The following is a 23176-nucleotide window of genomic DNA, read 5'->3' on the forward strand; positions in this document are numbered from 1 at the left end:
ATTTACTATTATTTATTTACTACTAATAATAAACTAAGGAAGTGGTTTGATATTGTTTACCATCACGATGAACACGACGAATTTAAAAAAGGAAAATATAGTGTGAGCGTGTTGTGAGAGATTATGAAAATCAAATATAAAATTTGAGAGGGGCAGAAAGGACTTTGTGCGTGTAGGATACGAAACTTAAGCTGATTTAAATCTGTATTGCATATGAGATTAATAATAAATTATTGAATTAAAGTGAATTTAGGATGTAAACGAAACAGGAAGTTTTAGTATATAACTCGGTTGAAGGTGATTTTGGAAACAGCGTTTTGAGGGTGAGAGAGAAAAGAAAGAAGGTAGTGGAAATGGATTCTCAATCGGCGCAGAAGGAGGTTAACGAGCCATTGGCAGTACCGGAAGAATCGTTACCACAACAACCTTCGTTTTCTCGATCTTTCAGCTCCAGACATGGCTCACAGAATGAACTCGAGAACCTACTCACAGACACCAGCGTCCCTTACTCCAAGCGTATTGGTCCAGCAACATGGCTCGAGTTCAAACTCCTCTTTCACCTTGCTGCTCCTGCGGTCATCGTCTACCTCCTCAACTATGTCATGTCTATGTCCACACAAATCTTCTCCGGCCACCTCGGTAACCTCGAACTTGCCGCCTCTTCCCTCGGAAACAATGGCATCCAAATCTTCGCTTATGGTCTCATGGTACTCTACAAACCCTAATTCTATTTCACCTCATTAGTAATTCATCCATTTCGAATGACTCACTCGTGTTTTTGAAATAATTGTAACAGTTGGGTATGGGAAGTGCCGTTGAGACGCTGTGCGGACAGGCGTACGGGGCGAAGAAATTCCACATGTTAGGTGTGTACCTGCAACGATCCACGGTGCTGCTGACACTCGCGGGCGTTCTGCTAACCGTAATCTACGTCTTAGCGGAACCAATCCTGCTGTTTCTCGGCGAGTCGCCGCAAATCGCGTCGGCAGCTGCGCTTTTCGTGTACGGGCTCATCCCTCAGATCTTCGCGTACGCCGTGAACTTCCCCATCCAGAAGTTTCTCCAGGCGCAGAGCATCGTGGCTCCGAGCTCGTACATTTCATGCGCCACGCTCGTGTTCCACCTCGTGTTCAGTTGGTTGGCGGTGAATAAGCTGGGGATGGGCCTGTTTGGCGCCTCGCTGGTGCTCAGCATCTCTTGGTGGGTCATCGTGCTGGCGCAGTTCGTTTACATCGTGAAGAGCGAGCGGTGCAAGCAGACTTGGGGCGGCTTCACCTTCGAAGCGTTTTCGGGGTTGCCGGAGTTTTTCAAACTGTCGGCGGCTTCCGCCGTTATGCTCTGCCTAGAGACGTGGTACTTCCAGATTCTGGTGCTGCTCGCGGGGTTGCTTCCCGAGCCTGAATTGGCTCTCGATTCCCTTTCCATTTGGTTAGTTTCATTCTCTCTTCATTACTCTTTCAAATTAGGTTTTAAGAATTTTTTTTTTCCTCATTACGACAATTATTTTCAATGTTTTCCATTTTTTTTCTTTATGATTAACAAAAAAAAAAGAACGCTAATAAACTTTAATGTTTCATTTTTTTTTCAAATTACTTTTCATTTCAAATTACTTTAATTTTCATCAACTTCTATTTTTTTTAATGTTCATATATAATGATTGTTTTAAAATTTATATTTAAGATCATTTTTTTTTCCGGAACGGTTTTATTCTGAGTTAGTACGAAAGTTGGGACAGAGTCTCGTCTGTAGGAAGGTTATTCTTTGGGCAATAGAATCTATTATCTAGATTGTGTTGTAGGAAGGTTCCAGCCAAACATTAGGCGGCTTTATAAAATAATATAATTTCTTAATACAACTTTTTGAGAAAATTATTATAAAAATAAATAATTTGATTAGAAATATTACTTTATAGAAAGTATGATACAAGTTCAGTGTATATTCTATTGTGTTGGAGTAAAAGATGATAACAGTAGAAGATAAATATGAAAGAAAAGGTAGAATTTGAGTAGAACTCTAATTTGAAAAGAATAAATCAAAGATCCGTGGCACACGGAACACCACTTGGCTGGTTAAAAACAAAAATGTTGATGTAAGAGTTTTTGACTGTGAATCAGTACTTTGTTCTGTAGCTGCTGACATGACTTGTAATCGGTCTAATGTATATAATATTGCAGAAAGAAAGATACGTGTTTGGTGTCACAGGACATACACTAATAACAGTGACACCACATGCTGTGTTATCTATTCTTTCAATTTTATTATTCTATTTATTACATCATAAAATCTTGCTTAATTATTAAATCATGGTTTTTTTATGTTTAGTGACCTAAAACTATGAAATCATAAAACTTTAAACTTCCATTAATCGTTTGGTAATTTTAAACATGACATAATATTATCTTAAACATTCAATATTCTCTTAAACTTTTTATAGTATGTAAACTAAATACCATATATTTTATATTTTTAAACATGATTATTTCCATGTTCTTGTTCCTTCTCGGTACATTCATTTTTTCTTGTTAGTATTATTTATTTTATTCAGTACATAAACAGTTTTGTTTTTTAAAAATATAACTCTAGTTTATCCTTAAGGCATCCTTGAGTCCAATATTTACAGAAATGAAAGAAAAATCAGGAAAAGGATAATCCAAGTGTACCTCTCAAAAAAGAGAAGGAACTACAATAAAGTTATTAATTGTTTATAAATTAAAATTGATTTTTTAATCTTTATTTCTTTAAAACTTAAATAACACATTCGTGTGAAAATTAATTATATAAATAATTTTTAACTTAAAAAATTAGATGACTTCTCTTGCCTTCCTGCATGGTTTGTTTGTGCTTTACTTTTCCAATTTAAATATATATATATATATATATATATATATATATTATTTTTTTTTTCAAAATAAATATTTATCAAAAATGGTCTCAAACGAAATTTAAAGATATTATATTGTTATTGAAAATTTATAAGATAATTGATGATGCTCATTTTTAATTTTCTTACAGTAGAAAAGTACAGTGCCTTTTTTTTTCTTTTATCTTTTTGGATTGTTGTATTTTCTATAAAGGCAAAGGAAAACGACGTTTGGCGTCGCCTCCTTAATGTGAACGATGGGTATTTTAAAAAAAGCAGCCTGACAGGTTGCGTTTCAAAACCAGTCTCGTACCATTTTTGAATCAACTAGTGGTTCTGTTTAGAGTTTTCCCTTTCCTTTTTGAGCTTCTGTGGTCCATAAAAAATAATGACTGTCTGGTTTTCTTGTCTTAAACTGTCACACAATCAAAATAATTGGCTACGCATATTAATGATCTTTGTTTGTATATATTATTGCTGTCCTTTCTACTGCTTTTAGGGGAAAAATCTGTTTGAGAAATAATTACTGTCAGGATAACCATTGAAATTTCATGCGTCACCCACCACCCACCAACCACATAAATACCTTAATTTAGTTATATATATAAAATTAAAAATAGATTTTGCAAATAGAAATCAATCGCACCCACATAATTTATTTATGAAAATATTTCAAACAACTAAAAAAAAAAGATTACTTTTCTGCAATTACTAACAGTCATTTCTTATTGCAGCACCACACTGTCCGGATGGGTTTTCATGATCTCAGTTGGATTTAACGCAGCTGCAAGGTTTGATTCTCCTTCATTTACAACTGAATTGTAGAATTTGATTCTTTCGTTTTCGCTTTCACCTTTTCTGTTGAGAACAATTATGAGACAAGGGTGTGTTTTGATTATTACATGTCACTGCAGTGTGAGAGTGAGCAACGAGCTAGGAGCAAGAAATCCAAAATCAGCTTCATTTTCTGTGGTGGTGGTGACAGTGATATCTTTCATAATATCAGTTATTATAGCAGTGGTGATTTTGTCGCTAAGAGATGTCCTTAGCTATGCCTTCACTGAAGGCGAAGAGGTGGCTGCTGCAGTCTCAGATCTTTGTCCCCTCCTTGCCCTTTCCATTGTTCTCAACGGCATTCAGCCTGTTCTGTCTGGTATCACCACTTGCAACTCTCACCTAAAAATACCTAAATTAAAAGTATAAGTTTTTAAGAATTTTTTAAACTTATGCATGAATGGTTTATGAAAAGGGGTGGCTGTTGGATGTGGATGGCAAACTTTTGTTGCGTACGTAAACGTCGGTTGCTATTACGGAATTGGCATTCCATTGGGTTCTGTAATGGGTTTCTATTTCAAACTCAATGCAAAGGTATATTCTATTTCAAACTCAATGCTGTTATTTAATCTTTCTCACCAAAATCTTCCATTTTATAACTCAATCCCGTGAATGTGCAGGGAATATGGTTGGGAATGCTTGGTGGCACGGTTCTGCAAACCATTATTTTGATGTGGGTCACATTTAGAACTGATTGGAAGAAAGAGGTGAGAGAAAAGCTATAGAATTGGTAGAGTTTGTATGTGACAGTAATTAATCGGTTAATAATTTGTGATGGAAATTTTGGTGTATTAGGTTGAGGAAGCAGAAAAGAGGTTGAATGCGTGGGAGGACATAAAGGAGCCACTCATCGTCAAGAACTGAAGAACAGGAATGGGGCTTTGGATTTAGAGAATTATTTTGAAATGAGGATAACTTATTGATTTCACTGTGAAGAGAGATTCCCATCATGTACTCTTGCAAAATTCAAATTGCATTCTCTCTACAAAGTGATACAGACAGTTCTTACCATTTGGCTTGCCAAATTTGTAAGAAATATAAAAACCCTACTGATTAGAAACTCTAGAAAACATTCAAGAAATCAACCTCGTTATGGAAATTTAAAAATTTGCATTTTTCTATCCATGTCAATGTAAACTCTGATGCATAAACTCAGAACTGGTAAAAATAAATCTTCGATAGACAATAGCATTGAATTTGATCTTTAAGGAAACTAAAGAAAAGTTTGAAAATAAGCATTTGCGCAACAACGTTATTACTTAGCTGCGAATTTCTTATTAACACCCCTTACTTTCTTTTTGCACCTCTATAAGTGTAGGCAAGATTTAAATCGTTTATTAGTAAAGAGGTATTTTGAGTTGCAAAATTTAATAATTTATTATAGATCGAACCAAATACGTTTTCATATATTGTGTAACTGAAATATTATAACTTACGTGATTACATAATCTATAATATATTTAAAAAATATTTTCAAATGTCGCGATCTAAACATTGAAAGAAAGAATATTTTAAATCTTTTCAACACCTTATGAAAGTAGAAACAATGGGGTGTAAAAAAATAAAGTCTAGCTTAATATGGACCGACATCACCACCCAACCCAAGTAAGGGAATTTTTGGGCCCAGAATGTAGAGAGAGCAAAACATTTAAAGAATGTCTTTATATTAAATGTAGCAGGATAAATATTTGTGAAATTCTGAATCATTATTTTTTTTAAGCTGAAAATTGTTGTGTAGGTTCAATATATACATATATCTATAGATTTTCATACTAGTAAGATATTGTCTGTTTTTAGCTAAGACCTCATAGATTTGTTTTTGGTACTACTTCAAAAAGCCTCTTACAAGGGAGATATCTTATTTGTCTATAAACTCATGTCTATTTCTTATTTTATCTTATCTGAGACTTTATTTGTACCAAACAAAAATGGTACCGAATAAAGTAAGATATTTGTAACAACCCAACATGTCATATATTATAATATATAGCAGAGGTTCTACATTAAAGCATCACACACAGGAACAATATATTTCAATAGAGTCTCCCAAAATAGTAATAGTTTTTGAAAACAAAATATAAATTTACAGACTTATATACCCTTTATTTCACATATATCTTATCAATCTCCTATGTTCATGATCTACAACTACATTATTTCATGTTTATGTGAGTAACACAATCATAGGTAAAACCAAGTACAACGATACAGAATAAACTAGAGTCATTTAAAACAGCAACAACTAGATATTGTGACCATAATAGAGGATTTTTCATATAACTATCATCCATAGCTAATTTCTCCTTATGCAACTTGTGTGGATAATACATGCAAACCAATATCCATGGATAATTTTCCACTGCTCAACTTTTATGGTAATATATACGAATCACCGTACGTGGATAATACATATAGATTTTTTATTTTAATTTTTTATGTTGGTGTCTTCCATTGCATTTTTTCACCCCTATCCAAATCAAGTCAATTATAATATAATCTAAAATTTAAATGAAACTAAAACAATCCAAATTTCAAATTATATTGAAACACAATCAGAGTTCCAGAACTTGAACATAAATCCAAAAGTAATGTAAATAAAGTAAACATACAAATCACTAGATAAAAAACATCAATTGTTTACTCTATAACATAGAATACACGGCTTGCTGCAATAAGAATTAAAAACCTTTAAAACTGACAACAGTAGAGATAAACTAAAAATATGCACTGTAATGTATTAGTTTGATAAGAAAATATAATAAATTATCATATTTTCATAAATAATGTATCAGCCACTTCAGACAACCTTTTCAAAGCACTAACCCTAATAAGTTCATAGTACCACTGATAACATGTTTTGGCAGTTGTATTTTTCTACAACTGTCTCCCTAATAAGAATAATAACATCATGAAGCACAAAAGTCACAACAGGTAGCAGCTGAAGCCGGGTTGGGATATTTAACCTTTAAATTTCTAGAAGAAGCACAAAAAGGAAGGATTTTAAGATATTTAACCTGCTTCAGACTGTCACTTGCACCCTAACCTTTCTTAGAATCAGATCACTTCCTTCTTCTTGAGGCCTTTTTCTGGTTATTGTGTCTCTACTATCGACCTCCTTAGTTGGTCATCATACCTCTTCACCACATACGTCAAATTGGAAATTCACGTTGGTCCTAGGATCAATCAACGTTAAATAACATCATATTACACTAAGTATGACTTCAATTTTTATTTTGAAGTTTGTTGTGATGGATTCTGAAATCAATTTTCTTTTTAAAATTTAAGAAACAATACCAATGCCTCACTTTTTTCTTTTTCTTTTTGCATCATGACGTGACATTCCAAATTCTTTAACTTGATAATTCATAGTCCATATATTGTAGCATTATATAGTCATTCATAAGGAAATGTAAAGGATTTCATATATGATACATATTTTTAAACTCAGATTTCAACTACAACACTCATAAAGATAACTCGAACTCTTTTCTATTGTTCTTCGGTATCTCTCTTCACTTGCACTAGATCAAACAACATTCCCTCATCTACGACACACACGTTATACAATCATCGCACAATATATATATATATATATATATATATATATATATATATATATATATATATATATATATATCAACACAAACACAAACAAGTAAGAGTGAGCTAACATGCAATAAATTATTTATAAATCATGTCAGACACACTCGTCCAGATGAAACGTTGATGTGCGATCATGGGAGGTTGTGCACTTGTGGTGACCTCCACTTCTCTTTACAAATACCACTAGTAAAAAATTGGGTTTTTACAGCGCACATTATGCCACGGTTCACTAGAAACCGCAGCATAATGGTGCGCGGTGGCAGTTTTGTAAATAAATCGAAAGAATATGCCGCGGTTCAGAGGGAACCGCGGCATATACGCCAGTCAACCATCCCCTTTGACGCCACGTCTGAAAAAAAAAAAATAACAGTCTATATGCCGCGGTTCTCTGGAAAACCGCGGCATATACCCCTGCCAATTTATTGCAGGGGCTGACTGAGTCAGAGAATTTCAGAAGTTACAGGGGTATATGCCGCGGTTCTCAGAGTAACCGCAACCTATTCTCCTACCTGAAATAAATTTAAAATGAATTTGAAATATTTAGAGGAATATACCGCGGTTGCCCTCCGAACCGCGGCATATAGTTTAAAAATAATTTCAAAAATGCCATCTTATACCGCGGTTGCCGCCGAACCGCGGCATATAGTTTAAAAATAATTTCAAAAATGCCATCTTATACCGCGGTTGCCGCCGAACCGCGGCATATAGTTTAAAAATAATTTAAAAAATGCCATCTTATACCGCGGTTAAGTAGTGAACCGCGGTAGATTCCCCAGTCAGAGTTAAAAAATAAAACTTTGGAACAGTATCGTCTTGTTCGCGCAGACGCTCGCTGGACCGAGTTTTCTTCTCCCGCCGACCACTCATCTCAGTTTCCTCGTTTCTTCACCGTTTAAACTCAAAATTGTTCGGTCATTTCCCATTTTTGACGATAAGAAACAATTTTAGTCGATCAAAATCGTTTGAAACGCCTGTCATTCCTCTCTGCTGCCATTCCCCTTTGTTGCACCAAGCTTTTTCGCCGCCCCTGTTCCAGGTATTTATGCCCTTTTGCATTCTTAACATGATTTCTTCATTAGTGGTAACTTTAACAAATTTTGATAACTTTAACAAATTTTCATTTTTTCCCAAATGTTGAATTCATATACACTAATTAATATGAATTGTCTTTTGCAGAGATTCAAGACACTACTATATGCAGGTCTGTTTTTGTGGTAGTGGATATCACAAAAACAGACCTGCAATTTTAAAAAACTGTAGGGGAATATGCCGCGGTTGTAACCCCAACCGCGGCATATAGTGGACAAATTTTTTTTTTTTTAAAAAAGGATTTAGGCAGCGGTTCTTTGGACAACCACGGCATATTCCGTAACCTATATACCGCGGTCATAACCGCGGCCTAAAGTCTCTGACTTACTACCGCGGCTGAATATGCCGCGGTTCGTAAACCGCGACGTATAGTGAAAAATAACCGCGGTAAAAGTCCCTCGCTGCACTAGTGTACACTTCCAATACAACACTCCATACCATCCACAAGGTTAGTCCGTTAACATCTATGCCTAAAACCAACACATAGACTAGGTCCTCTTGTCCCTCTCACCACATAACTTATCCTTCTCTACTTGAGATTGGATGATTATTAGAGTATGAGGATAACCTCCAACAATAGGACACTCAACATCAACGTGTAAACTAATTACTTACAACCACAAAGTCTCTCCATAAGACTCGTGACCAATCTCACATCATATTCATATTCATCAACCCATTTATCATATAATACATATTTGATCCAAAATCATGTTCATAGCTTAACATAGAATAATGTTCAAGTCAATGATACAATCAGACATACAATTCAATAAATACAATTACTCAAAATTTCACCCAATATAATCAAATATTATTGAACAATTTAACCAGTTATAGTATTACGTGGGGTGATTATTCTCATTACATCCTCTAATTAAAGATTTAACCGATCAAAATAAATAATAACATGTTTAGAACTTACTGTAAAAATTTTAGTTCGATCCAACGATTAATGAAGTGGAAAACTTAATTTTACCGACCTGACTCCAAAATAGATTTTAAGATGGGATTAAGTTATCTAAAAATTCTGAAATTATTTTCTCTAAATATATACATCCAATTACAAATCCGAGTGGTCAAGGTGAATAAATATGTCTTAGGAACTGTATGCTAAAATTTTAGATTAATCTAACGGTTAACTAGGTTGAAATTGAAGTTTTACCGAGGTAATTTAAAAAGAAAATTTGAGTGGTTTTCAGATCTATCCAAAATTCGAAATTAATTCCTCTAATCATAGCCATGAAATTAAGAATCCGAGCAATCAAGATGATTTTATATGTCTTATGAACCATATATCAAATTATTAGGTCAATCTAATGGTGAATAAAGTGGGGATTAATATTTTTATTGAGGTAACTTAAGAACATAATCACAGTGTTAATCAGGTTATTCAAAGATACAAAATTTATTATTCTAAGTATAAATCTTTAATTAAAAATCCAAACGGTCAAAAGGAAGTGAGATCCTTCAGAAATCATATATAAAAATCTCATTTTAATCTAACGGTAAACTAAACGGAGATTAAAATTTTACTTAAATATAGACTTTAGAACTAAAGAAATTCATTTATTTAATTATTGACCTTAGAACTAAAAGTTTCTTAACTTCAATTGGACAACCCAAAGTTAATTTGTCCTTTGTTTTGATTTTTTTATTAATTAATTAATTTATTTATTTTATAAACTATATTTTGAAGAAAAGTATTCCCCTATATTTGTACTCATGTTCCAAGTGTTACAAGGTAATTACTATCTAAGCTAGTGTAAATTTTTGTTTACATATTTTCAACCCATAAAAATTATTACTAATAATTATACTAAGAGAAAATTACTAATATTTATTAAGATGAATATTTTCATAGGCTTTACACATCACACCTATGACGAAAGTGTAGTAGTGTTGATGTCAAAATCTTAAGAAGAAATTCTTCACCACATTTCACTCCATCTTGGTGTTATGATACTTGTTTAAACTCAAACTTTCATTATCTTCTATTGCATTTTGCATTAATATTGGTGTTTAGCCATTGTTATGTGTCCTAAATATTACATTTTTTATTTTTGAATTAACTTTGATTTTGTAAAATTCACTAAAAAAATATTTTTGCTCAAATCTTCTTGTGGAAATTTATATGAGATGGTGGGATTATTATTAAGTTGTATTCGAATGTAGATTGTTCAAATATAAGATATTATTCAAAGAGTCAGAAATGTGAATATTTGGTGGTGAAAAAGTTTAAATTGTGATAACTTTTATTAAAAACTTGGTATGGAGACACTTAAAAATGAGAATTGTTATAAATTTTTAAAATTCATCATTTAAGGCACAATTTCTCTTAGCATTTTTCATCAAATTTTTAATATTTTACTGCTATATTTGAGGTACTCAAACAAGAAATTGTTGTGATGTATTTTTTGTTTATACATGGTTTTAGAAAAAAAAAATATTGATGAATTATTCTTTTTAAAAATATCACAAATTAAAGTTTGTTATTCGTTTATTATAAATAAAATGTTAACAATTTTTTTAACAACTTTTTGACAATAAATGATCCGTATAAAATAATTGTGAAGAAAAAACTTTTTCCTTAGAAATATAACCTACATTAGTTAATTTGACATCTCGTCGCACATTTGACAAAAACTTTAAAAACTAAAAATATTTGGTAAATAATAAATTACAAACTATTTTAATTTAAATTTGTATCTTATTTAGGCTTCTTCTATTATTCTATATATTCTAATATATTTTCTTATTATCTTAAATTAATTTTATCTAGTGTTATATATTTAAATTTTATAAAAATAATTAACTATTATACTATATTTAGTATTTGAGATTACTTTTAACTTTTTTTTATAGATTACTTTTGAAGTATTTTATTTACGATAGGTACCAATGATATATTTATGTGACAACTATAAGTATGAAGGTTGATGGTTGGTTGCTAACATAGTTTTCTGAAGAAGAGAAAAAAAAATCATTTTACAGAAACGTGTAATAGCAGACCAACTGTAAAGACAATGACTGAAAATGGAGGTTCCTCGTGCACATGATTCATTGTCAGAATACTTTAAGAATTGCAGAGAAACTGGTTTTTTTCAAAACTCTGAAATATAAAATCTGAAGGCTAAATATCTAAGAATATGCACAAAACACATCTCACTCATTCTCTCCCTTCAATTCCATACCCATTGTAAAAATAATGTCAACTAATATTATTAATTTTAGCTTTTCACTAGTAATTTTTATTTGGTTAATCTTTTAATTTTGAAAAATATTTAATTAATTTTTTAATTAATAATATATATATTTTTTAAAAATTATACATTAAATTATTATATAAAATAAAATTAAATTTCATATTTAAACTTTTTAGATAGAGTGATTTAATATATAAAATCTAACCTAATCTAACAAAAAAACATCTAATTTAATTATTTTTAAAAATTAGAAGACTGAATTAAACTAAAATTAGAGATTTAATTGAACATTTTATAAGAATTATAAAACTAAAATTTCTGTTGTATAAATTAATACTCCCTTCATTTTATTTTATAAAATTGGGAGTACACCAAGTAATGCTGGATGAGAATACGTTGTCTCTACAATATTTTCTTCCTGTCTTTCATGTAGAAATTTTTTGGGCTATTGTTTGTAAACATAACTCTTAAAAATAATTAAAAGACAAACTGAATTACACAGCAAAGTATTTATTTGTATTTGAACTATTTAAAACATAACTCAAATCATCAATAAATTAGTTATTTTATTAATGAATTAATTAGAATAATATAAAAATTTAAAGATGTACTTATTTTTCTTTTACATTTTTAATAAAATATTAATTGTAACAATTATTTAAGATACTCTTATTTATATTTTTCATTGTTTTCTATATTAATTTATATTTTATTATTATTTGACTGATTTGAGTGGAAGTATTAACGGACTTTCTTTTATTGCTTACACATATCTTACTACGACATTTTTTTTTTCAACAAAACCTAAATCTCAACTTATAAATTTTAAAAGTTTCAACTTATTAAATATTCGTTTAGAAACTTTCAAATTCTAGTATAAAAACATTTAGTTTAGTCAAGTTGTTGATTAAGAAAGTTTGGGGCTAAAATATTTCATATTTTCCAATTATCTTGTGCAAAATTATTATAATTTGATTTGGGTGTTTAATGTTGTGGTTTTCAATAGTAAAAAGTAGCAGTGATTTTTGGAAGATGATATTCACTTATTTTATTATTTAAAATATTATATTATAAATAGAATTTCTATTAACAAAATTTCATTTTATAAAAATCATTATCTTTTAAAAAAAATTCTAAAAGCTTCCATTTTTGTCTTTTTATCTTTGACTTCATCATCAGTTATTTGTAGATTAAAGACCACATGAGTAATCTTTGTAGAGAACTCTACAGTTTCAATTGATCGGAATTTAAAATAGAATAAAATCATTTTTGCTCATTTTTAAGCTAGTTTACAATTTTGACGTTTCATGTGACTAAAAATAGTTTAAGGTGAATATTTATTTGTTTGTGATCATGATAATGTGTTTTGATATTTGATAAGAGTTTTCTTTGTGTATTGAGAGCATAATGTGAAAACTAGAGTTTTAGAAACAATCTTTGAGTTAAAGGTTTTTGTTCGAGGTAAGGGAAGCTTATTATTTTTGTTGAAGTTCTATTAATCTATGTATTAACTATGCAATTGAGTGAATTGAATGAAGTATTAGATGAACTGAAATATGTTTAATGAATTACAATTATATTTATTCACTTTCAAAGTTTGAACATGAACAAATTTTAATTTTATGTCAAAATTAAAAGATTAAAAACATATTTAATCTTTAATTAATAATAAATTAACATTAAAATTTAAGGTTTAAATAAGATAAAAAATTAAGTGGATTAATATTATTAGAATTTTTGTAATTGTTTTTACTTTTAGTTATACTAGAGAGATGAAGAGAAGAAGAAGAAAAAAACTAAAAACTAATATCTCTTACTAGTGTAAATTGTTTGTTAAATAAATTTCTCCCCTTCTAGTGACCATTGGAAGAGTGCATCTAACATCCTCAACCATGTACACTATGTTAATGCTTGATGATTTGACTATATTAATAGTTAAAAAAGAAATTAGAGATGTCACTTCTTTAATATCAATGCCTAAATATTTAATTAAGGCTATTTCAACAGAAAAAAAAGCATATTTTTCTTGATTAGATTTATACACAAACTTAAGACAAACTTTTATTTAAGTTTGTTAATATATTTTATAGGATCTTAAAAGGACAAAACTCTCAAATAACATTATTTTAGCCTTCAACTTGAGTTAAAAGACCGAACTCAAGCCTCACCAAAAGTAATTTTTGGAGTATTAAACATACAAAGCAACATTAATTTTGGTATTCTCTGTCACAAACTAACAATCCTTGGTAATCATTAAAGTGACATTAATTGCTTCCTAAATGTCTATATCTTGACGAAAATGACATACAACTTTGCGAGTTAAAAGCTCAAAAGCATAATGATCAACTTCATCGGAGAGAGTGATGCAATTGCTAATAGGACTTGTTACCATTGAATAAAAGTCTGATTGTTCAATCGATCGATTAGACTCAAATGTTACCGTTGAATGTTTGACCGGTCGATCGATCGGTTAGACTCAGATCATGTTAATATGAACATGGTCAATCAATCTCGATCGATCGGCGTAAGATAAGGACTACGAAGTCAAGTGGAGGATATTCGTAAGAGTTTCCTGTAGTTACTTGGTTCGGACAACCGTTGAATATCATTAAGCACGCAATTAATGGTGTAACGGTCACCGTGAAACACTTAAGGTTTGCATTGATTATCATTAAGGGGTAAATTAATTAATTAGATTCCTTTAAGTCCTATAAATAACACATTATCAGGGAGGTAAGAGGATCTTTTTCCCGATTTTAACTCATTACTAATAGATTTATTCTGACTTGAGCGTCGGAGTATCATCTGCAGGTTTCCCCACTTGATACTTACACTCTGAAGAAGAAATTTAGGCATAGAGACTCATATACAAAGAACCAACTGGTTGAAGATAGTGAAAGCTAGAACATTCTTAAGCGGAAGTGACAGACGTTATCCTCGTCCCATTTATATACAAACAGGACTCATTTTTAATTTATATTTTGTTTTGAGGAGTTCACTTTGATTCCATCTTGAACAACGATGGTATGAAATTCTTAAAGAATACAAAAACATAAAACAGTGAAGAATTGGGAAATGAATGATTTTATATGAATAAAAAAGTTAAGAGTTTCAAAACAAAATGTTTATTGGTCCCGCGTTTTCAATTACTCTGTAACTGACGTGATATTTTAAAACTAATTTGAAACCTTGATTTATTTTTTTTATTATTGGATTAAATATCAACATAATCAATTAAGTCATCATTTAATCAAATAAGTAAATAATATAATTAATTAATACAGACTAGTTTCATTTTCTAAATTTCTAAAAAAATATTGCAATCCGTTAAATCACTAATATAATTAATTAATATTGACAGTTACTTAGTTTTTTTTTTAATTTTGAATATTCTTTCATTTCATGAGAATACTTTGACATTTTAAAATCAAGAGAACGTGTCTCAAAGAGTTTTGAGTATTCTAACTTTACATTCAAAATTTTATCCAAATAATAATTTTTCTCTTTAGTTATAGGTTTGAATTGTAAAACATTCAATTAATGTAATATCTTTTGATAACTTTTTGGCAAGTATAACATGAATTGGGTTTCATGAATCATATGAATATAAAACTCTTTTCAATATTTCATTACTTTATTCAAACATTCACATCAAGGCATACTAGTCCTAATCCCTTAGCAACTAGTTCTAAATTAATATATTAAAATGATAATCCCTTAGTCAATTTAATATACAATTTGCATTAAGTCTGATGTTAAGAATGATCAAGTTATTGAATCTATCCCTAGATCCCAAATCACTTAAGTGCTCTATATACGTTCATGTTCAAAGTTATTTTCCAGTAATCAAAGACATTCAAATAACATTATATTTTCATATAATGATAATAAATTCAAGAAAGAGCATATGAACGAACAACGATATATTGAGCAGGAAAATTAAATCATAATGAGTTCATTACATCCAATCCCAACGAAAGAGAAATTTAACTACTCCTAGTCATCTAAAACGTACACATTTGAAGCAATCCCTTGCAACAATGATGTCTTGATGCCTTGAAGTAGTCTTCGGAAGTTCCTGATATGTTTTCGTTTCTTTCTTTTATCCGGAACTTCTGTTAGAAGAGAATGTTTCTGTCTTTCTGTTACGTCTTTTAAAACCACTTAATTTCATTAATTCGCTCAGCGCACATGTATTGGTGCGCTATGCGAATTTTTTTAATTGTTGCACTTTAACTGATGTTATTCGCTCAGCGCACAGGTACTGGTGCTATGCGAATTTCCTTCTTCTGGCAGTGCGAATTTTGGCTTTCGCTTTGCGAAAATTGGCTGACAGAGTCTAAATAATACACCATTTCTTGTACAATATTTTACATAACAATCTACTACCTATTACAACTTTTCAATGAGGAACAACATGAATAATTACAAGATTGAGCTCATTTATAAGTATAAAAACAACTTTTTTTCACACTTATCATCTTTCTTGTATTCTTATTTTGTAATTTCAGTTTTTATGTTCTAATTCATATTTATATAAAAAGTTATTGTGATTGTGTGAAGCATCACTCAGTCTTATGTTTTCTAGAAGACTTTTTCAAGATATTGTTTAGATTTTAGTTTTAGAATTATGTAGATATATTTATAATCTCAAAATGTTTGATTTTTAATGAAATTTCTAGCTTATATTGTTAAGAAAATTGGATTTAAATTCATTAGAATCGAATCAATATAAAATTTGTGTATTTTGCTCTTTTTTTTCATTTAAAACTCTTTTTTCCCATTATTTGTGATTAAATTGATAATGCATCTCACACTAATTTTATTAAGTTCATAAAATTTGTTTTAAAAGGTTTTTGAAATTTTGAAAAGGTCCAATTTTTTTATTCTAAACCAATTTACTTCCTTATGGTTGAAAGATGTTGGTGATAAGAATTCTTAACATAACTTACTTATCTTTTATCATAACTCCAATATATTATTCATTTCCAATATCATGACCTAATATGACTATATAATTTTATCAAAAGCCTTCCTAAGTTTTTATAAAAAATGTGTTTTTAATAGATATACTTGTATTTATATTGTTTTTTTATTAAAGATCATTGAGATGCAGACTTCCTTTTGTATTCTCTTTATTTATTTTTATCGGTAATATACTCATTATTTATTAATATCTATAATTTTACTTAGACTTAATAGCTTACTTAGTCACTATGTTAAGTGAATTTTTTTCAGTTTAGTACACGATTTTAAAAGTGTTGGGTTCCAAAGTTGTTAAAATTGAATGAATCAAGTCTCTTTCGTTAAATTGGCAGAAACGGAATTAACTCCCAGCTGACGTGACGAAGGAAGCTGCACATTTTCTTCTCTCTCCTCTGCTTTTCCTACAATGCCCCAGTTTTTTCTCTCTTTTCTACATCTTTATTAAATACTTTTTTTCTATCTCTCCTTCCTCCACAACCTCTACCTCAAGAATTATTAGAAAGGTAGAGAAGAGAAATTGAATGAACGGTGTGAGTGACCGAATAGTGTGAGTGGCCGAATGGTGTGAGTGACCGAATGGTGTGAGTGACCGAATGATGTAAGTGACCAAATGGTGTAAGTGATTGAATGGTGTGAGTGACCGAATGGTGTGAGTGACCAAATGATGTGAGTGACCAAACAGTATGAGTGGTTGAATGGTGTGAATGACCGAACGGTGTCAGTGACCAAATGGTGTGAGTGACCGAATGGTGTAAGTGACCAAATGGTGTGAGTGACCGAATGGTGCAAGTGACCAAATGGTGTGAGTGACCGAATGGTATAATCCAATGATCGAACGGTGTGAGTGAATATTAAAATTGTTTTGTGCATCAACGTAGAGTGCGCTTGTTTAATGCATGCTTCAGGAGAGAGAGAAAAAAATATTTAATAAAGATATAGAAAAGAGAAAAAAAGTTGGGGCATTGCAAGAAAAGCAGAGAAGAGAGAAGAAGATGTACATATTCCTTTGCCACATCAATTGGGAGTTAACTCCGTTTATGTGGAAGAGAATTGATTCATGATAACTTTAGGATCCAATGTATGCACTTTTAAAACCGGGTACTAAACTAAAAACCGAATAAACTATTAAGCCTTCTCCTTATATATCAACGTATTAAATATTTAATTTTATTAAGAATTCGACACAAAACATTCCATTTATAATAAAAGCAACTATTTCTTTTTTTAAAACAGTTTGATATAATTCATAGAACGTTCAATTTAATCGGTTAAAAGAAAACAAAGTGTTCAACTCATCTTGTCTAGACTATTTTACAATTTAAAAGAGAGATTATTTTTACAGTTTAGTTTAATTATTAAAAATATAGTTTACTTTATTTCTTTTTAAACAGTACAAAAGAGATTATAAATATTTATTTTATATTTATAAAACTAAGTTATCTAATTTATTAAAATTAACAAAGTAATTATTTAAATAAGAATAATAGTTTTGGCCATATATATATATATATATATATATATGTGTGTGTGTGTATGTGTGTATATATTATAAAGCATTCTTGTCAAATTAAGAATGTTTTGATATAAACATAACTAATGAAATAAAAATAATAGACTTTGTTTTTATATACACAATTATTATTATTTTTAATTAAAACTTATAAATAAGTATTTAAAAAATAATTTTTTACCTATGTTTTGTACATGAATTATGCTACAATGTTATGTTTGTTAAGGTGGAAAAATATATAGAGGAAAAAAAATGTAAGAAATAGAATTAAGGTGTTGTACTATGTTGGTTTTCAAAATTTTTTGCTTGATTTTTCATTTGTAATAGAGAGGTTAGACAAGAAGGTCCTCTGTTTTCTTTACTTTTTTTTAATAGGTTTTGAGCAATGACATTTCAAATCTTATTTTTAAGAAGTTTATGCTTCCCATGGTTGGTTCTAGGGGTATAATTTTTTTTTCATACTTTCTTTAATGATGATATATTTATCTTTTGTAGAAAAAAAAATACTAGAACCTTATAGCATTTGACATCCTTCTTGCATGAGTATGACATTCAGTGGGTAAGTCTCGTAGAAAGCTTATTTTACAGTATTATTTCTTCTTTTGTTAAACATCTTACGAGATTTCTCTCTTGTAATAAAGGGTATTTTCCTTTTACTTATTTGAGTGTGTCAATTTTTATGGTGCATCTAAGACACGATTTTTTCGGTCTTTGGTTGATAATAAGATTTTTAATAAGCTTTCTCCTTGGAAAGGAAAGTTGAATAGTATGATGGAGAGAATTCAGCTATTGTGATGGAGAGAATTTAGCTAGTGAATTCATTGTTATTGGTTTGTTATATTATAGCTTCAAGGTTTATAAGAGACCTATTAAGCTTCTTCTTAAGGTGGAAGAACGAATTCAAAATTTTGTTTGGATTGGGGATTCACAAAAATGAGGACTACTCCATATATTAGATGATGTTTCTTGTATGGTTCTAAGATAAATGGTGGTTTGTATATTACTAATATTTAGTTGAAAAATAAAGTTCATATGCTACATTTAGCTTGAGAGTTTCCTTATGGAAAAATGAATTGGGTTAAAATTATGCGTGTTTGATTTCTTAAATGTAAGTAAAAATATATGTTATTTAACTTGTCATCAATTTGGCATAATACGATGCATATGATGTTATTCTTGAAAATACTTTTTGAATGTTAGGTAAGGATGATTGTACTAATATTTGAAATGAGCTTGGTGCTCTGATTTTTGGATATTTAAATTGGCTATAATTTTTATTTTTGATAAAGTAATGTTATATTCTGTTATGAGCTTGACTTTGAGAAGTATTCACTCAAACTTTTATTCTTTTGTTTTCAATTTATATGATTTTTCTTCTTTGATGGTTGATGAGTATGAGGATGTGTCTAATTAGATTCTGAATGATATTGGTGTACTTTCTCATAAAGTTTCTAAACAATTTTACTCTTCTGATATAAAATGTGTGGATTGAGGAAATTTGATTTGGTTGGATGTTGTACCACCAGTTAAAATGTTGATGTTATATGTGTTTGAATGATATGTTTCAAAAAAGGGGTGTGGTTTTATGTTATAAATGTCTTTGTGTAAGAATAATGTTGAATCTTCCTCTCATTTTTTCTTTCATTATTCTATTGTTGTGCGGTTGTGAGAACGACTAAAGGAGGTTTTTAAAGATTTGTAGTTTTTCTCTTTGGATTTGGTTGTTTAATTTATAAAGTTTACTTATAGTCCTCTATTTAAAATTATTAAAGTGATTGTCATTACTATTGTTATCTGGATTATTTGGAGGATGAGAAACCATATATTTCAAGTTTCAATTACTTTTACTTATGTAGTTTTTCAAATTAAAAAATTGTTGCATATGGTTATGAATAAATCTAATAGGTATGTGAATAATATTGTTTCCGATTTTTCTGTGCTAAAACTTTTCAATACTTAAATTAGGGAGGGTAGGATGATTTCATTCACAAATATTATATGACAAATTTTATATGTAATTGGCCTAAGGTGAATACTAATAATGCAAACAAAGGATTGAGATTGTCCTAGTTTAGCCACATTAGTATATTTAGAGGAAGTCCTAGTAAATATGTTTGTAGTTTTTCAACTTTTTTAAAGATGCAAATTTTTATCACTAATACAAAAATCGCGTACAACGTCGAATATTTTGGGCTTTTAATGGTGAATTCGCGAACGACATCATATAAGGAGATGTTAAATTGACGTCGAATTTAAAAAATTCAACGTTAAAATAACGTCGAATTTTGTCAATATACAACGTTAAATTAAGGTTGAATTTTGTTAATATACGAAGTTAATCCATTTTTTTTAATTTTTTTATTAATTGTGATCCTTTTTTACAACTTTACGAGACCTAAAAAACATAAAAATAACAAATTTCAGTTTTTGGTATTTTATAAAGCAAGAACTATGAACGTGTAGTGTAGTATAAGAAACAAACAACAATAACCAACAACAAATAAGTTCAATCAAACAACAACAACAATAAACAAGTTCAACCAAACAACAACAAACAAGTTCAACAAAAAAACAACAAACAAGTTCAACAAATAAATTCTTTAAAACGAAAACAAAAACTAACCTTCAAAAGGTGGGTTCCTCGGAATAAAGTGTCATCACCAATGACAGAGAAAACATAATGCGCCTATGAAGAACAAGAGCACGAAAATAATCGGTCAAAACAAACAAAAATCATACATAAAGTAGTTAATTAACATGCATTTGTATCAAATGAAAGAAAAATTACATGTGATGGTCGTCAAACTTCATTTGAGAAAAGTTTGAGAAGAGAAGATGGTCTTACGCGCTAAGATAAAGTGAATGAATTTTCAATCTCCCGCTCAAATTTTTATTAAATTCACTAAGAGGGACGTTCGACATTTTATATCATTTTACGTCGAATTATAATTATAAACGACATTTAATAATTGCATTTATTTACAAAAATGCCACCAGTTATTTCTAATGTTGGTTATTCAGTGGTTGAACGTTGAACACGTGATGTTATAAACTGTTTTTGTACTAGTGCATTTATGTTGAATTTATGAGAATCATTTATGCTTTGAAGCATGTTTGAAGGAAGACTTTCAAAAGTTTTGATTCGAAAAATTATTCTACTATAACTTGTAATAGTTTCTTAAATGATTCATTTGAGTCTTGAAAGGAGATGACATTAGTGGTTACATTTTTGTAAGCACGTGCAACTCAAAGTTGCTTATGTTTTTGCATAAATAAAATCATTTTATTGACAAGTTAACAAATTTAACTTTTACTCATAAAAATAAGTAGAAGTGATATAATGATTTAGATTTTTTTTCAGAATATATATAATTTATCTATGTTTCATGAAATATAATTCTTTTTATCATGAATTTAGTATATTTTTCATGTTTTTTATTTCATTTATTATTTCTTTGTTTTAAGAAAATTTCATGATAAATAATCGATAGACTTTGAATTATGAACATAATAATGTCTAAGGTAAATTTATTTAGAAATAAGATACAAAATATTTTTACCAAAAAGTAAGATTTTTTTTATTATAATATCATATTATTTTACTTTTTATATTTTATTATTTTGTTATTGTTAAATTATTTTTATTATAATATTATTTTATTTATTGTTTATTTCTTTATAATCTAGTCTCATAATCAGCCATAAATATATTTTACAACTAAAAAATGTATAATATAATCAATTATTTACATGAAACTATATTATTATCACCATATTTTTATTCACATGTTTTAGAAAAAAAATAACGTGAATTTTATAATTTTTTTTCACTTTTCAACCCACTAAACTATTCTTAACAAATCTTTTTATTCTTTAGTGGTCAACTAGTTTTTCTTCTTCTTCTTATCACTTTTTCCACGTTTACAACGAGATATCAAACACATTTCAAAGCTTTTTATGCTGTATGTGATAAATTGGAAATAGAGGGAGCGAAGATAAAAAAAAAACAAAGAGAACAAATAAAAAAAAGATAATATTGGCCAATTAGGATAAGCCTTTGACTTGATGAGAAGGAGAGAGAAAAATAGAACAGGACCAACCACGTGGCTTTTAATATTGCCCAGTACGATTCATTTATTCAATTACACTCTCCATAGGTCAAAAAATTAATATACAAACTTTTCTCTGTAATATTAAAAGAGATAAATAAACTCACGAAATGTTAAATTCATGTTCAAAATCTTTTTATATCTTCATAAATTCAAATAAAAAGAATGAGAACAGTGAAAGAAAAGCATATAAGCCCTTTTCGTATTTATTTATTTTTTCTCTTTTTCGGAGTTTCTGGTTCCCCACTTGTTAATGCATTTCACATATCTCTTTCATGTCACCATTTCAACTTTATTATGTAACTTTACTACCATTCAAAGCTTTCACGTTCAAATTTGATTGAGTTTTCATTTTCAGCCTTTACTCTTTCTTTTTTAATTGAGAATATTTGTTTTTTTTTACTTTTTATTCCATTTAAGGGTTTGTGTTAATCTATTGCATCAAGATTAAATTAAATGAATTCGATTAATGATCACGCAATTAAGAAAAAAAATTAAATTAGCGACAATTTTATGAAAAAAAAAATAGAAGAAAACTGTGTTTCCTCCGAAAATGATGTATGAGTATGACGGCTGTCGGCGGAGATAACTAAACGCATTAAAAAAAATTATGCTAATTTAACAGTTAATTAAATAAGCAAGAGAGAGCTATAGAATTCAATGAGAACAAAATTTAATCGTTAATAATTGCATTATAGTAAATAACCATCATAAAGTTTATATCTATTATTTATTAGTAGTAATGAACGTTGAAAGTATTAGTTAATGTGTTAACCGTATGATGTATTTTTCCGCATTATCAACTCACTTTCTTATATTTAGATAGTTTTAAAGTCTAAACAGTCATTATCAGACGCCATTAAAAAATTAGGAAACAGATATTACTTTTAAACAAATTATTATATCAATGTAAGAGAATAAATGTTATACTCAGATTGTAATTAAATAATCAGCAGATTAATATGTTCTGCGTCACATG

The 23176-nt window shown here is 29.4% G+C and overlaps 1 protein-coding gene across 1 annotated transcript; it reads left to right on the top strand.

The window, feature by feature from the left end:
* The first annotated feature begins 290 nt into the window (after positions 1–290).
* LOC124848952 (protein DETOXIFICATION 40-like) lies at positions 291–4817 on the top strand. The gene is made up of 7 exons (XM_088099656.1): positions 291–707; positions 797–1428; positions 3595–3651; positions 3775–4013; positions 4110–4228; positions 4315–4401; positions 4490–4817. Exons 1-7 carry the CDS (start codon positions 354–356, stop codon positions 4556–4558), a joined length of 1557 nt encoding a protein of 518 aa, XP_087955782.1. The 5' UTR covers positions 291–353; the 3' UTR covers positions 4559–4817.
* The last annotated feature ends 18359 nt before the right edge of the window (positions 4818–23176 follow it).

The sequence above is a fragment of the Vigna umbellata genome, chromosome 9 (assembly GCF_029865625.1).
Source record: "Vigna umbellata cultivar VRB3 chromosome 9, Vumbellata_1.0, whole genome shotgun sequence".
Taxonomy (NCBI): Eukaryota; Viridiplantae; Streptophyta; class Magnoliopsida; order Fabales; family Fabaceae; genus Vigna; species Vigna umbellata.

Coding starts and splice junctions, on each gene's coding strand:
- LOC124848952 (XM_088099656.1), top strand. CDS start 354: ATGGATTCTCAATCGGCGCAGAAGGAGGTTAACGAGCCATTGGCAGTA. Junction 708..796: donor TCTTCGCTTATGGTCTCATG/GTACTCTACAAA, acceptor TAATTGTAACAG/TTGGGTATGGGAAGTGCCGT. Junction 4,229..4,314: donor ATTTCAAACTCAATGCAAAG/GTATATTCTATT, acceptor GTGAATGTGCAG/GGAATATGGTTGGGAATGCT.